This window comes from Pan paniscus, chromosome 12 (genome assembly GCF_029289425.2).
Source record: "Pan paniscus chromosome 12, NHGRI_mPanPan1-v2.0_pri, whole genome shotgun sequence".
Taxonomy (NCBI): domain Eukaryota; kingdom Metazoa; phylum Chordata; class Mammalia; order Primates; family Hominidae; genus Pan; species Pan paniscus.
In genome coordinates this window covers 80,088,252-80,105,204 of record NC_073261.2, presented here as the reverse complement: position 1 = coordinate 80,105,204, position 16,953 = coordinate 80,088,252, and the positions used below count along the sequence as shown (strand labels likewise).

Genomic DNA, 16,953 nt, shown 5'->3' with positions numbered 1-16,953 from the left:
GCAGCAATCCCGGAGCCTGGCTCCCGGCTGCCCCTCGGCCCTGCGCAGGCTGCGTCTCCCCGACGCGGAGTCCCACCCCGCTACCCGCCGCCCAGACGACCTCATAAACAAGTCCTCGAAGTGCGGAGGCAGGAGGCGGGGCGCAGCGCGGGGGCAGGAGGCGGGCCAGGGTCAGGGCAGAGGCTGCGGCCGCGCGTCCCCATTGGCCGGGACGCAGTGAGCCGCCCGGAGCTCGGCGCGGGCGGGGCCTGCCGGCGCGTGCCCGCCCCCACCCCCGCGCCGGAGCCCGCCCCCCGCCCTCCGCCCCCGCCCCGTGCCCGCCCCAAGCCGGCCGACGGAGTTTTTAAAGTGGGCTGCCGGCCGCGGGAGCTTTACACTCGCGAGCGGACCGCCACACGGGTCCGGTGCCCGCCGCGCTTCCGCCCCAGCGCTCCTGAGGCGGCCGTACAATCCTCGGCAGTGTCCTGAGACTGTATGGTCAGCTCAGCCCGGCCTCCGACTCCTTCCGACTCCCAGCATTCGAGCCACTTTTTTTTTTTCTTTGAAAACTCAGAAAAGTGACTCCTTTTCCAGGGAAAAAGGAACTTGGGTTCCCTTCTCTCCGTCCTCTTTTCGGGTCTGACAGCCTCCACCCACTCCTTCCCCGGACCCCGCCTCCGCGCGCAGGTTCCTCCCAGTCACCTTTCTCCACCCCCGCCCCCGCACCTAGCCCGCCGCGCGCCACCTTCCACCTGACTGCGCGGGGCGCTCGGGACCTGCGCGCACCTCGGACCTTCACCACCCGCCCGGGCCGTGGGGAGCGGACGAGGGCCACAGCCCCCCACCCGCCAGGGAGCCCAGGTGCTCGGCGTCTGAACGTCTCAAAGGGCCACAGCGACAATGACAGCTGACAAGGAGAAGAAAAGGTAAGCGGGCGTCCGGGCCGATCAGGGGGCCGGTCCGAGGCCAGGGCCGGGCTGCGCGGGGCAGGCGCGACCGAGAGTGGTTGGGAGAAGAGTGCTGAGAGGTCTTCGGAGCTCGAGGCTCGGTTTGGAGGGCTGTGAGGGGGAGAGCATGTGCCCGGTTTGGGGGCGCGGAGCAGCAGCTTTGCAGTAGAGACTTCTGCGGCTCGGAGGAGTCGGGGATTTGCGCGCACGGCGAGGCCAGGAGGCCGAGGGAGATGGCCTGGAGGTCGGAGGTGCTTCCGCGGTGCCTTTGAAAATCTCCCAGCCGCCCCGCACCAGATTACCGTGGCCACCGGCGCTTGGAAATGTTTGTGGGTGCATGTCCTCGACTTTCTCTGGTCTCTCATGTTGGGGCAGCATCCACGTCTCTATTTTTCTCTGGATTCCCGGAGTCCTTCCAAATGCGCTCCTATGCCCGCGCCGCGGCCCAAGTGGGCAAAGGGGGGCGGGAGGCGGAGAGCGGCTCAGGGACACGATCCTACCGAGGAGCCAGGACCCTTCAGAGCGCCCCGCTGCCGGGCTTCAGACCCCACCGAAGGTTGGAGAACCCACTTCCTCGTGCCGCACCTTGACTCTGGGGAGAGTAGGTAGTGAGTGACCTGGATTGCCCTGCGGGGGCAGATGGTTCGGTGTGTAGGAAGCGGACGGCAACACTGGATGTCCCTGGCAGGTCCGGGTGTCTGTCTCCTAAGAGGACAGAGAAGGGCAGCCACGATCTGCCCGCCTGCCCTCGCGAGCCTCTCGGCACTGGGTGAGAGGCAACTCTGGCCATTTCTTGCTGCCCTCTCGCCCTCTCCCGGCCGCTCCCAGTCCAGCCGGGCCCGGCGCTACCCGAGCGAGGGTTCGAGCCCTCTGCGCGGCCGCGCAGAAGCAGGTAGGGCCTCATCTTCTGCAAATGTGTGCGGCTCGCCGCCTGTCCCCTTTCTCCTCCTGCCTCCACCCGTGCGGCCCCAGTGGCCTGGAGCTTCCAGCCCCGCGCTCGGCCGCGGCTTGGCGAGGCTATGCTGCGGGAAGCTGGAATCCAACGCGCGGCCGGCTGAACCGCCTGAGCCGCGGGAAACCAGCGGCGGAGCGGCAGTGAAGAGGTGCGAGGATGAGGAGGACCGACTCGCTAAGGGAGGGAGGTGACTGGCCGGGAGGGCTCACTGCCGAGGTTGATTTGCTCTTGTTCCAACTTCCACTACGGGACTGGAGCCAGAAACCGTGTATCCTCCGGTCGAAAGCAGCGGTTCCCACCTCGGGGCACCGATAAGAATTTGATAGACGGGAGCGAATCGCGCCTGTCCTGGCTCGGCGCCCGGGCCCTTCACTGCGGGATCGCTAGGGGAGGGGATTGGGCTCTGCTCCCCTTTCCTGGCCGCAGTCCCCCCTTTCTCGTCACCGTCGCGCCCTCAGACCCAAGACAAGTGAGGGAGCCCTGAGACTGCAGCCGGCACATTCCCAGGGCCCTCGGAGCCGTCCTGGGGTTCCATGTCTTTTGAAGGCAGCAGAGCAAGGAAAAGACTCTTAACATTCCAGTGCGTTTTGTAAAAACCAATCATAATGCTAATAATGACTGAACCATCGAAAATTAAAGTTATGGACAGCGCCTGCAGACGCTTTCGGGTCCGGAGCCGGGGAGGGAACTTGTGTATTTTACAACTGCGATGCCTATCGGGAATGTGGCAATCGCCGAGGTGGGGCCTGACAGTAATCTTGACAAATGTGTGAAGTGTCAGCTCCTCCTGCGCTCCTTAGCGCCGGGTTTTGTGCAGTTTTGTACCGTATATACCGAGAAACTTGGGAGCAGGGGAAAAATGATTTCGACACACCCAGCTACAGTACCTGCTTCGTTAGCGGACTGTTGGAAAGAGAGAAGAAGCGGGAATGGGAGCGGGAAGAACGTGGCGTAATTAGACTCCCAATTATTGGCGAGAGCGGCCGCTTTAAGAACCACTGTGGGGACTGCCTGCGAAACGCCTTGGAGGCCGCTGTGTGAGCTGCGGCTCCGGGCTGGTGGCCACGCGAGGGTGTCCGCCCTCTTCGACCTGCCTGGATTTTTGTGCTGCAGAATGGCAGGGCAAACAGCGTGTCCTTCACCATCTAGAGCCCCTTAAGGGGTTGTCCAATTCCTATTGGGCTAATCATTTTGAGACTCATTTACTTTTCGTGCCTGGGTCTGTTTGCTGGCTGCAGGCTTCTTTAGGGACCAAGATGTAATTAAAATATGTGAACCAATACATTGAAAGTTGGTGTTGTCATGTAAGTGACTGCTGTAGCTTTTCTGAGTGCCTCACAAGGGCGATGTGACAGTGAGGGGGCTCTCTGCTGATGATTCTGCCCACTAGTTCTTACATTTTGTGTTTCTTTGGTTTAGCAGAGCAGTTTCTTCCCCCAAATGCAATATGGGCAGAACATTTGGAATATTCGTTCTAACAATGGCCCCTCAAGAAGTGGGCGGATGATTTTGTCCCAGAATGTTCACACGTCGATAAATATGTTAATGTTTAATAATAAAGAGTTTGCTTTCTAAATGTTAGTTGGCTGGGTGTCCTTGATAGTACCAGTTTTGGTGGTAGTGGGCATTTGCGGTGACATCACAGATGTCAGAAACTGAAGCCTGGTGGGTGGGGGTACTGTACTTTCACTCACCTTTTTGTGCACGCATCTATCAGGAATGCCTGAGTCCTTTCACTGGGAAAAAAATGTGGAAATTCTGGGGTGCACGGGGTTTGAGGAGTGGTTCAGGCAAATGTAAATGAGATCCTTGGATAATCAGGGATCAAAGTCCAGTCCCAAAGCCAGACCTAGGTCCAGACACCTTCCCAGAGTGCTTATACAGTAGTGCTCAGTACAGGGCTAGCGTGGAAGGGGAATTGGAGACACCTGGATCTCCAATCTCCCCCTCCTTCTGACAGCTGGACTTAGTTGTTCCTCTCCTAAAATCAAATCGAACTCCATCATTATTCCAACTCTGAAGGGAAAAAATATTGCTGGACAGTTTCTCTCAATTTAAACATATATTTTAAATAAATATTCCCTCCACACTTGATATGTTTCCATTGTATTACCAGCAGCGCAGGATGATACAGAATTGATGTAACACATTGTTGGCTTGAGTATTTAAGTTTTAATTCATACAGTTTTCATGAAGTTCAAAAGAATGCCATCATTTCAAGTTTTTTTTCAGTGGTGCTTATAAGGAGCCTAGAATTATTTTGTAAGAGACCATGGAAATCATCTAGTCAGACTTTTCTCTTTCTGGATAAGGAAACTGATGCCGAGAGAGGTTAAAAGAGTTCTCCGGTCACAAGGAAAATTAGTGCTGATAAGAGTCAGGGCTGGTCGCGGTGGCTCATGCCTGTAATCCCAGCACTTTGGGAGGCTGAGGCTGCGGATCACCTGAGGTCAGGAGTTCAAGACCAGCCTGGTCAACATGGTGAAACCCCGTCTCTATTAAAAACACAAAAAAATTAGCCGGGCGTGGTGGTGGGTGCCTGTAATCCCAGCTATTCTGGAGGCTGAGGCAGGAGAATTGCTTGAACCCGGGAGGTAGAGGCTGCAGTGAGCGGAGATAGCGCTGCTGCACTCCAGCGTGGGCAAGAGAGTGAAATTCCGTCTCAAAGACAAAAAAAAAAAGTCAGAACCCTGGTTTATTACTTTCAATTAAGTATGTATTTTCCTATTGTTCACAGGAGAGTACCCCAGCCCTGAAATATCTCTAGATAGTGAGGATGATTTCCGAAGGAGTGCCTTCCCCATCACAACTCTCAAACCGCTGAACCTTATAGAAAGGAGATTTGCTTTTCTGGATAATTATCAACACCTTTAGGCTGCAGTAGAAGTGATGATTCTGTTTGCTTTTTGAAAAAAAAAAAAGGAAGCAGAGTTGAATTGATGCTGTTCCCAGTGTCTGTAAACTTTGAGAAGTATGAGTTCATTGTTTTAGTTAGAAAAAAATCTACTTATATAGGTAGACCTCATTAAACAAAACCAATGCAAGGACCGCTCCTCAGTGGAGCAGATTGCTTTTTGAGGTAGAGAACATTCAAGCAGCTGCTAGATTGATTTTTGTACTGGGTTAGTTGGCATTTTCACTAGGAGTGAAAACTGTGAGACTAAACAGTTTAATTTACTTAGAATGTCCCTCTTTCTCTCTCTCTCTCTGTGTGTGTGTGTGTGTGTGTGTGTGTGTGTGTGCGCGCGTGTGTGCCCGTGCGTCGGGGTGGGGGGGGCGGTGGTGATTCTCAACTTTCTAGGAATTTATTAAGTAAAGTGTTTAGAAATGGAAGGAAACAATTAGATAATTCTCAGTGCTCCAGGATTTTAGGCTCCTACATTTGAAAATACTTGCTGTGATTAATTGTCTTGAGATTTAGGCTTTTCCACTTTTCAGGAAATCTAGTAGTTTTTTGGGGGTTTTGTTTTGTTTTCCTTGGTTCTGCCCTATGCCAACCTGCTAGTTTCCCTTTTTATTTTAGCCTGATGAATCTTCCCTTTTGCTTTCAGTACTAACCATTGCTGGTAGTTCTTAACAGGTCTAGCTTTTACCAATATTGTCAAGTTAGCAATATTAGCTCCTGGGGCCCTAGTACTCTGTACTTCCACCCCTCTCCCCACCAGTACCATGCTGCCTGTTCACATGATGGACACCAGCTCTGATATTCACCCTAAGATATAATCCATAAGATGACAAACTTGTATTCAACACCGACTTCTACTCTGGCTAAAATGCTGAAGAGAATACTAAGAAATAGGGGATATGGTCCTGGTCATCAAGTTGCTTAGTCTTATTAGGGAAAAAAAAAAAAAAAGAGATACAAGGAAGCTTAAGTAAAAATATAAGGGGTTGGGCGTGGTAACTCATGCCTGTAATCCCAGCACTTTGAGAGGCCGAGGCAGGCAGATCACGAGGTCAGAAGTTTGAGACCAGCCTGGCCAATGTGGTGAAACCCCATCTCTACTAAAAATACAAAAAATTAGCCAGGCGTGGTGGCGTATGCCTGTAGTCCCAGCTACTCAAGAGGCTGAGGCAGGAGAATCGCTTGAACCCGGGAGGCGGAGGTTGCAGTGAGCCGAGATCATGCCACTGCACTCCAGTGTGGGTGACAGAGCGAGACAACGTCAAAGAAAGAAAGAAAAGAAAGAAAATATAAAGAGCTGACAGCCTACATGCTTTTCTGTAGAAATCTAATATTTTGAAGCAAAAGATAAGCTCTGAGTAGCATTTCAGGTAATAACCGCCCCCCTCCCCAACACACACATAAGCACACACAATTATTTAAGAGTATTACGTGTATTTAGAGGTGGAGAAATTTGTTCCTAGTGTCCCCGGAACCACACAGAGTAGGTGCTGACCACCAGCTTAAAGTCTGGCTCAGAAGGAAGGTCAAATGGGAGAAGGCAGTCTTTGAGGGCTAACGAGAGGAAAGAAAACACACAAGGCTCCCTATGGTGTATCCCTTATCATGTACTTCGACACCATACACAGGAAGGCCCCTGAAATGGAATGTTTGCTGTTCTTTATACACTTGCTTTGGGTGGGGACATGGAAAGGGAGCTGGTGGGGCTCCACAGACAACAGGGGTAGTAATTTCTGTTCCCCTGAGAATATCAGTGGAGACAGCTATGACTCCAGGAAGGCCAAGAAGGGAGAGGGAGCTTCTTAACCAGGCTTTGTGAATGGGTTTCAGAGGCTGGCGTGTAAATCTCTGAAAATGTGTGCAAGGCATTATGTATAGAAGCAACTTGTTCTAAAGGAAGTCTGTTCAGCTCTCCATAGCCTTTCAAAGGTTCTAGGATATGGAAAAGGCAAGCCCTTGCTCTTGGATGTCTGATTTGGTGACTGTCTTATGTTTCAGAGTCTTTCTGTTCAGATCCAGACAGTTCTTGTGTTTTACTGCCATTGCCTCTCCCTGTGGTGAAGAATGGGGAGGAGGATGGTGTGTGTATTTAGTAAAGGTTCTGAGGTGCCGCTTAATCTTCCCTGTCCCTGGCTGGCGTGTCCGTCCACCTACATGTCTGCCCTCAGTCTTGGAAGGACGGGAAGCCAAGTGCCCTGCACAGGGTAAATACTGGTATAATTCATTTTATTAATGCTTCTGAAAAATGACTGTGAAAACAAATTTATTCTCAAATGTTCCATCATCCTCAAACAGTTATTTGGAGGACCTTCATGTTCTAGGAATGTATGTGGTCTTAATAGAAATTATATTTTGCATCAGGACAACACAAAAAACTGACAGTCTTATTTGTGCCACTGCCGTCCTCAGAACTTTACATGGATTAACTTTTAAATCCTGTGAGATAAGCCCTGTTATTATCCCCACTTCATTGATGGGAAAGCTGAAGTCTAGAAGGGCTAACTGCCCAAGGTCACATAGGTAGCGTGGGCAGAGCTGCATTCAACCTGAGTAAAGGAGGTCCCCAGAGTCTATACTCTCAATGGGTGTTCCATACGCCCTTCCCTTACTGAAGATATCTATAAAGTATTTAATACTGCTTCTGACTCACAATAAGTGCTCTATAAATGACAACTGCCTTTGTTGTTTTCCTTATAATTATAATTACTTTTCTTTTTTGTGATTTATCACTTGCATCAAACCTCACAAGCAGATAGGGATTGAAGATCTGAAAGGCCAACATGGAACTCCTTGAATTTCTTATTTTTCATGGGTTTTCCTAGACCCTGACAAGAGGTGGTTCTCTCCTGCCCCAAGAAGTTCAAAGCTTTCCACATCCCACCCTTCGCTGGTGGCAAGACTTCAATAATTACTTCAGCCTTCGGACTCCATTGTGCAGGAGAACCTGTTAGAAGCTCTTCCTCTGTGGCTTCTGAAGAACCATCAAGATGCACAGGACTTCCTGTGGCTCTTTTGATCTTTTGAAATTGCAAGCACAGGAAGGAAAGAATGGATAGGGGGATAAAGAATAGCTATGATTGTTGTGATAATAGCATGTTGCATTTCTATAGAGCCCTTTCGCTGATGAGCCCTGAGCCTTCACAGCCATCACACTGTTGGCCTCTGCACTGTGAACCTAGAGGGTACCTTGAGTTTTTCTAGTGCTGTCAAACAGAATTGCATTGACACATACCTTAATCAAGAGAGAAGCAAGCCGTGTTGGCAGCTGTGCGTCACAGTCCATGTGGTGGTCATCCATGGGGTGCCCCTAATAGCATCTGTAATTTTCAAGTAGATGTTGGGTGTAATTTGGTGACCCTTGTCTGTTCCCACTGTTGGAAGCCCCATAACTGATCTGATGAAAGCATAAAGTGAAGAAGAGTGGCGAGACCCTTTGTGAGATACCTGGAGCTGAAGAGTCAGGTGTGGAATGGACAAGAATGTTATCCACTTCTAAGTGACCTTGTTTTTTCTCATTTCTTAAGAAATACCTGTTTGCTTGACTGCCTTAGGCTGTTTGCAGGGGCCACTTGTACGTCAGCAAAACTCTTACTAGATGACATCACTGCCAGAAGTTCCACATGTTTCCAGGAGGCACATTTCCCACTGCCCCCACTCCCCCGAACTTGGAAAGATTCCTCAGTTTTAAAGTTATAAGTAATTTCCATGCCAGATAATGATCCTGTGAACAGATCCTTTTCTCATGTGGAAAAATATTTCAGAAAGGGTGTCTTGTCAATGAGAAAAATGACCCCATTGAAACATATGTTTATTTGCCATGTACTCATCTGACGTTTTGTGAATTCTATAAAGCCATGGAAGTGGATTGTTAGAAGTGTCTTATATACCCCTAGTGACTTCTTGAACTGTCCCCCCCATCCCCAGCCATGGAACTCTCCTATTAAAAAAACTAAGAGATAAGTGGTAGCAATCATAACAAATTAGTGATTTTATCTGGTTAGGCCGTGTAATCAAACACATGGGCAGGAAAGTGGATCCATTATGTTGTACTCATGATTGTGGTGCTGAAGGTAACCCCCATTGCCCTGTAGGCTGCCTCCAGAAGCAGGGGGTACAGCCAATAGTATTCTTAGAAGTTAATCAATTCTGTAACGGGTTGAGTTTTTTGGTCTCATTTTTAGTCCGAGGTGCCCTGATGCTGGCCTGTGACTAAGGGGAGTCAGTGGCTTGTTATGAATAAGAGGACACATGAGCTGAATCTGAGAAAGTTCAGAAGCATTTTATAAGTTGTTTAAAATATATCCATTAAAGTATATGATTATTTTTTGGTAATCATTTAAATCATTGTGCTGTGTGTCTACCCAGACAGTATTTATCTGTCTCTCGATGTTGTATTGGTATAGTATTAAAAAAATACACACATTTCACTCTTGATAAAAACTTTGCATACTGTCACTACTTTGTATAAGATTTTTCCTGACTGCCTCTGGTTAGGGGGCAGGGAGCAAGAAGACCAGCATGCTTTCCTTCCTTTATATTTGGGAAATGGAGGTGCTGAGAGAAACAAGCCACACTGTCTGAAGTGAAACCTAGAAGTGGACCTGGGTGTCCATGGTGAGGGAAAGCCCATATGTACCACCTTGGGCTCCAGTTACAAGGTAATGAGCCATGAGCACAAAAGGGTGACTCAAAATTCAATGCCAGCCATTCTCATTACTAATGAGTAATTACAGCAAATATTTACAGGCCTCCTTCCTACCTTTATGACTTCCTGTTACTGAAGCACTTTGGAGTATTGAGAAAGATTGTCCTGGAAAAATACGTCACACACAGTTGCAGGAAAGAGTGCCTTTAAGCACACATAAAAACTCAGTTACTTGGCTTTGTTTATGAATTCCACATAGAAACAACAGAAAATTGTGCCTTTTGAGGAACTGCTTGAGAATCCTTCCTTCTGCATTTCAAGACAAGATTTTAAAAATCACATATGTCAAATATATGGGGAAATGAGACACAATGTTTTTAGAGAGTGTCTAGAAATAATAGGACTGTGCAAGTTAGTACAGCAAAATTTTGGGTCAAAGCACGGGTCATTTGACAAACTCTCTTTATGAACATTACCTCTGCAATATTTTTCTAAATGAAAACAATCACACTTAATAGAATTAATCAGGATGGGAGCTAGAAGCGTATAATTCACTTTCCACAGATTGGAGTAAATCCTCATAATGCCCCTTTCCTGTGTATTTCGTTAAAAAAGCACTCCAGTGAGATTGCTTTCGCAGTAAGTTTCTGTAAACCACTGTACCCTTGTATTTCTCTCCTGTGTTTCCAAGAGTTCTCAGATGCTATTTTCGAATGGCAGCGTTCACTCCAGAGCTGGCTGAGGTCGACGAAGCTAATTTTGGTGCCTTGGTGCCCAGGGTGAAGGGAGAGAGAAGTCCTCTGCAGAGCCAAAAGGACTCTCTGGGGCCTGGGTTTGGAGCAGTGTGGTGTTGCTGGACACACCACATTTCACCTTTAGAACCTTTATTTGTGTGCTTGCACAACAAATGTTTACCCAGATATTAAGATAAGGAAAGTATGAAGGTCACATTTCACTGGTGACAAGAGAGCTTCTATAAATGTAACCATATCGTTGTGCAGCGGGAGTCTGTCTTTTATTCTGTACCCGGGACTTAGGGGGAATTATTGGTGGGTGGGGCATGGGAGTTGAGGGTCTTCTTGGTTTTTTGGCTTTCTTGCTATCACTCTGTTTGTCTTGCCTCAGCTGATGTGCACCTCCCATTTGGTAAGGGCCTTTGTCATGGCCAAGACATCTAAAGAAATCCTAGTCTGTGTGGCTGGGCACTGTGTGGTCCCCTGACTCTCTGGAGTCTTCCAGAGTTCCATGGAAATTAGTGCCCCCGTGCATTTCCCTGCCGACTGACTGGAAGGCACCCTGGCTGCTGAGATCGCTTTCCTGGTCCCCCAGAAGAGGTCCACATGGTGCTGATCCTGCAGCTGTTTTAGGCCTCCTCAGCGGGATTGTCCTATCCTCGGAGCACAGAGAATCTTCAGAGTGGGATAGGGGTTTCTTTTGTGGATTTGGGTTTCTCTTAGGGATCTCCAAAGATTAGCTAGACACTCAGGGCCTCAGTAAAGACATGGGTCCTTGGCCTCATGGCAGTGGGAGTTCACCTTGCTGACTACAAGGGACCCCACCTCACCTCTATCGCCCATTCACCATCATTCACTGTGCCTCCTGAGTTCCTAATACACAAGCCTCCTCCCACAGCCTCAAAGGCAGTGCTGCAGTACTCATTCCCACTTCTATTCCCTCACACTAGCTCCTCCATCTGGATGCTTTTCCCCTCTCTTCCTATTCAAATAGCTCCTACTTTCCTATTGTGAGCCCAGGCTTCCCGAAATCTTACACAAAATCACTAAGGGAGCGTAGAAATTTCCACAGTGGCACTCCCACTCCCTGCATTACTAGCTTTTGGTTGTTTGCCAAAGAGCCTGCTTATATTTCCTTGTTATCTAATGACACTTTATTTGTTTTTGCCTTTCTAACAATATAGCATGTTCCTGAAGGCCAAGGATGTCTGATTTTCTGATGTGCCCTAATACCTTGCTTGCTTTTTTTTTTGGGGGGGGGGGGCTCTGAAATCGTGCTTAGTTTTTTAAAAAAAAAATAATAGAATTGCTTTGTTCATGTCCCTTGGGTTACTTGGAAAGCCTGCCTCACAAGCTCTGCTTTCTTTATTCATGTAGATTTGACCCCTTTACTTATTTCCCTTTAAAAAGAAAGAAAAAGGAAAAGAAACAATTTGGGGGACCACAGTCAGGTCTTATTGATACATAACTTTATATCAGATGCAAACGTCAGGCTAGTATTATATCAGTGCTTCACTTCAAGAATGCCTTATACACTAATGTGAGTACAGCCAAACAGAATACTCCAGCTTAATCTCAAAGTTAAAAGCAAGATGGGGAAGTTGTGCAAGAGGGCACTAGCTCTCAGTTCAGAGATCATCTTCCCTGGGAAGCCTTCCCTGATTAACTGCACATTGGTTACCCCTGTGTTTATAGATGGTCTTCAGTCTGTATTTTGTTATTTGTATGATGCTTTTACAACTTGCTTTTGAAGGTTGGGGGTGGCGTATGTCCCTGATCACCACTCAAGTGGTAAGCCCTTCAAGAGCAAAGACCCAGTCATTTTTTCCTGTTCTTTTTTCCCCACAGAAGTCAGAATAGAGGTCTCTTGAGGTGCTCAGTAATTATTTGTAGACTGAGTAATTCTGTCTATGTCAGGAACTTTGGGAGTTTGGTGTAGAGAACTGGAAGCATAGGTAGACACTTTGCTCACATCAACCTAACTTATCCTCATTGCTTATCCACCATGCGTAGAGCAGGGTTTGTGGGAATCATCACTGTGTGTAGATGTTTATAGGTTCCCTCCCAAATTCAGGTGCTATGCTGTACGGTGAGGTTACAAAGAGGCATTAGATGGACCCTGCACTCAGGATGTCCTAAAATGATTTGTTTAAGCAATATAAGATGATTTATGTTAATGGATGTCCAAGCTGCCTTTACAATGTTGCCATCTTGTTAGGAAGTCACAACCAACTCAGATAAAACATTGAGCAAACAATGGAAGATTGATAGTAATTAAGTGAGAGTGAGTAAGGGTAAATAGATCTTGTGTGTTGGGAATAGTTAGGGAAGTGATTAGTGGAGATTAGAGGGAGGTTTATTGGAGGAGCATGAAGACCTAGGTCTGTCTTGAAGATTAGGTAGAATTTGGATAGGCAGATGAGTATGGGGCATTCCATTTGAGGTGAATTGCATAAGTAAAATGAGAAGGCAGGAATAAACAGAGTGTGCAGGCCAGGACTGGTGAGCCAGTTCCTTCCAGAGCTGGATCTGGAGCTCTGTTAGCAGAAAGGAGATGAGGACCAGGCCTGGGCTGGTGTTGGGAAGTTTAGGGGCAGGCCTTCCTGAGTCATGTTGTGATGGAATCTTTGGGTTGCCTTGGGGCCATGGGAGCAGTGCATGCCTCTTCTGGCACATGAGAAGCTGCTCAGGGCATCTCCATCATTAGCCCTCCAACCAGAAGCCCAGCTCTAGTGTGAGCATCAAGTGGGTGGTTGGAGGAGGCCATGATTTGTCTTCTATAATATTGACCTCAAAGCCTCCCCTGCTAGCCCTTAGTAAATCAGGCATGTGTGAATGTGCCCAAATCACTCTGATATATGTTTCTTTTTGGCCTGTACCACTTCTCAGGGTAATAAACGCCATGTCTGAGTCTCCTAGTCCACGGAGTGGGAGCTGGAAGAGGACAGCTTGCTGTATCCTAAAATAGCAGTGACCCTCATCCCCATGTTCTCTTTCTGATGGTAAAGACTTTGTCCCCCTCATTATTTGATAAGGTTCTCTTTCTGATGGTAAAGGCTTTGTCCCCCTCATTATTTGATAAGGTTCTCTTTCTGATGGTAAAGGCTTTGTCCCCCTCATTATTTGATAAGGCTCTCATTCTGTCCCTTTCTCATTCTGGATTCTAGGTTTTTGAGTGAGTCTAACCATTATGGAAAGAGAACAGTCCCTTCAATATCCCACTATCTGTAGGGCATGACACAGCCAAATCCAAGTCAGACCATCCCTTTGATCAATTTCTACCAATAACTGTTCATTGCACACCCTGTACAGAGCACTGCGACCAAGCTGTTCCTTGACCTTCTCCTTTCCTAGTGTTTGGTCACAACACTCCCTAAAGCCCTAACTCAAGTTCTTGGGATGATACCACCAGAAGAGGGAAAAAAGGAGCCGTCTTCCTGAAGTCACCTGGGTAGAGCAGCTGGGGATTTTTCCCTCCTCGAGCAGGTGTAACCTTTCCCCTGGAGGAATTTAGAAACACTTAAAGTCATACCTGAACACTGTGGGCCAGGCCTTGGCCAGAGATCCCAAATCACTGGAGAAGATTCCATTCCAGGGACCAGTAGAGGCCAGCGGGTCTCATCCAAGTCACTTTAGCTCATTCTGTCCACCGGTACTTTGAGGGAGGCTATATAACTCCTGAGTACTTTTGGCTTAGAATTTAACCTCACAATGACAACTGCATGTTTGGCCTTTTTTTTTGAGACGGAGTCTCGCTCTGTTGCCCAGGCTGGAGTGCAGTGGCACGATCTTGGCTCACTGCAAGCTCTGCCTCCCAGGTTCACGCCATTCTCCTGCTTCAGCCTCCCCAGTAGTTGGGACTACAGGTGCCTGCCACCATGCCCGGCTAATTTTTCTGTATTTTTAGTAGAGACGGGGTTTCACCGTGTTAACCAGGATGGTCTCGATCTCCTGACCTGTGATCCACCCGCCTCGGCCTCCCAGAGTGCTGGGATTACAGACGTGAGCCACTGCACCCAGCATATTTGGCCTCTTATTCCTTTTCTGTCCCTCTAGTAATCAATAAATGCTTGTAAAACTGGGAAACTGCTGCCTGGCCCAGGCAGGATTGGTTGGTTCAATGACTCGCTCCACAGTCATTCTCTGCTCATTGCCTACTCTGTGCAGGCTGCTGAGCCTCAGGCCCGAGAGCAGGGAAGGGCCCTCTACAGTTAGGTGGAAAGGAGCCTGGACTGTCAGAACCAGGAAAAGACTGCAGGTGCCAGAGAGCTTTGGAGCACAGCGCAGCCCAAACTAAGGGACTAGTCTCAAGAATCTCCTAAGAACTCCCCTAGGCTAGAAAGTGTTGTTTACCCAAATCTTGCCATGGCTAGAAATTTGAGTCTAGCATCTACCTTCTCACAGCTCCAGGTGGACCTCCAGAAGGAAAAGGAAGATGTCCTACCAAGCTAACCTGTGACTAGGTATCTGTTAGGGTGTGAAACCTGTGAACATATCCACGTCTTTTCCTTTGTGTTCATTTCCTTTTCTCTTCCTTTTTAAAGTAAAACATCCTTTTGAAAAGTTCCAACTTTGCCTTTGCTGAACTCCTAGCAAGTACTTTTCCCCACCTTGGCTAGTGAGATGTTGAGACATGGGCACACCTGAGGGTGGTGTGGTCACTGTGGCCGCCAGCCAGCCCAAGGCCTTGGGAAAGCCTGGTGAGCAGAAAACCCAGGCAGAAAGGAGTCTGGGTGACTGTGAGCATTGATCCCTTTGTTCCTGAGTCATCTCTTTTGAGCACATTTGAAACCATTTTCCATACCCAAATCAACATAATCTTGGTGATTCCAGGCCACCTGTATCTCCTTGTATGGCTCCAAATATTACCAGGGCAATGACGACAACTTAATTCTTCTTGAGTTAGATCTTCAGGGCCAAGGCACAGTACATGTTTATTTTGGAGAGAGACAAACTTTCACCCACTTGAATTTCTTTGCCTCCAAAATTAGCGTTGGGATGACCACAGGGTTCTGTGTTTCTTGGCTTTTATCTTGCCAAACGGATTATAAATGCTCCCGAGTCACCTTCTCTTTTTTTGTGTCCCTGGCAAAGCCTACCTCCACATGGGGTTCAGAGGAGCTCTCAAGTCTCTAGGAGTTTGAAAGACTTTTCTAGATCTTTCTCTGATGTGTGTGACCTAGGACAGGTAATTTAACCTTACTTTCTTTAACCCCTTTCCTAAGTGGGGTTAGACATAGTTGCTGCTTTCTCAGAGTACTATTATGAGTTTGAAATGAGCTAGAGTTTCATAAAACCATGCATTTTTAAAGTCTATTATATTTTTAAAATCACTTTTGCAACTATTATCTCAATAGAACTTTGAAAAGTTTAAAGGGCAAACCTTCAAGGCATCATTATTAACAAGCACAGCAATATAATCATTAGGCACATTATTGCCTGTTGATGTGATTTGGCTGCAGTTGGAAGGCAGCCTTAGGAAAAGCTAGGAGACTCTTGCTGTCAGGCCTTTAAATTTCTTACCTGGCTGGGATTTTCAGAATTATTAGTTTTTACTAATAATGATTTTTGGTTATCAGTTCTATTTTTGCCCATACCCTGGGATGTGAGGAAATCTGATTATACCCAAGAGACCAACGACACTTCCAGGATTCTAGCTAAAGGGTCTGACCAGTTATGCTCCTTTCTACATCTGGCCTGTTTTTCCCTCCCCTGTGGAGATGGAGATGGTTTGTGCAAGACGTGATTCTGTCGAGAATGGGAATATCCCTTCAACTCAGCACACCCAAATCTCTAAACCTAAAGAGCTACATCTGTACCATGTCTGCTCAGGTCCTACTTGTTGCTTTGCATCTTATGAGCAAGACCTAATTGTGGGCTCCCAAAGAAAGCAGATGACTTGCCCAAGGTCTTTAAGAGGTCAGACAGCTACTAGCAGAGAAACAGAGTGAATGCTGACACCTAAAAGATACCTTGTCCTTCCGGTGTTACTAGAAGTGGGAAAAAGGCTTTGAGTGCAAACGCCTGGCTGTGCTACATACTGACCATGAGATGTGACAGGCCACTCAGCTCTGGCCTCTGATCCTTCATCTGTAACATCTTTGATGCCCCTAATGCCTAAGCTTGCTCATCCCTCAGCCCCACCCATGAGGCTGGCCAGTTAACTTCTGCCTTCAGGTCTCAGCTTAAATATCACCTCCCTAGGGAAGCATTTTCTCACCTCCTTTAGTTAACCTCCCTCCTGTTCTGTTTTGTTTTGTTTTAGCAGTACTTCCCACATGTTGTTATTTATTTATTTATTTATTTATTTATTTATTTATTTATTTTTGAGACAGTGTCTCACTCTGTCGCCAGGCTGCAGTGCAATGGCGGGATCTCAGCTCACTGCAACCTCTACCTCCCAGGTTCAAGCGATTCTCCCACCTCGGCTTCCCGAGTAGTGGGTATTACAGGCACGCACCACCATGCCAGACTAATATTTGTATTTTTAGTAGAGATGGGGTTTCACCATGTTGGCCAGGCTGGTCTCAAACTCTGACCTCAGGTGATCTGCCCGCCTTGGCCTCCCAAAGTGCTGGGATTACAGGCATGAGCCACGGTGACCAGCCCCACATGTCGTAATTTATTTGCTTATTATCTGTCACCTTTGCTGCCCCCTAGTTTGTAAGCTTCATGAAGGCAGGGACCATGCATTACATGGTTACTGCCATATCCTCAGGGTTTGGGGCGGTGCCTACACACAGGAGGTGCTCCTTAAATGTTTGTTAAGTGAAATAATCTGAGGTTTT

The 16,953-nt window shown here is 47.7% G+C and overlaps 1 protein-coding gene across 1 annotated transcript in view; it reads left to right on the top strand.

Moving 5' to 3' along the window:
* The first annotated feature begins 276 nt into the window (after positions 1-276).
* The window catches only part of EPAS1 (endothelial PAS domain protein 1), an 89,383-nt gene continuing 72,706 nt past the window's right edge, over positions 277-16,953 (top strand). Inside the window, exon 1 of the mRNA XM_003822658.5 lies at positions 277-905. Within this exon, the coding sequence (XP_003822706.1) occupies positions 880-905 (26 nt within the window). The 5' untranslated portion in view covers positions 277-879. The remainder of the gene's footprint in view (positions 906-16,953) is intronic.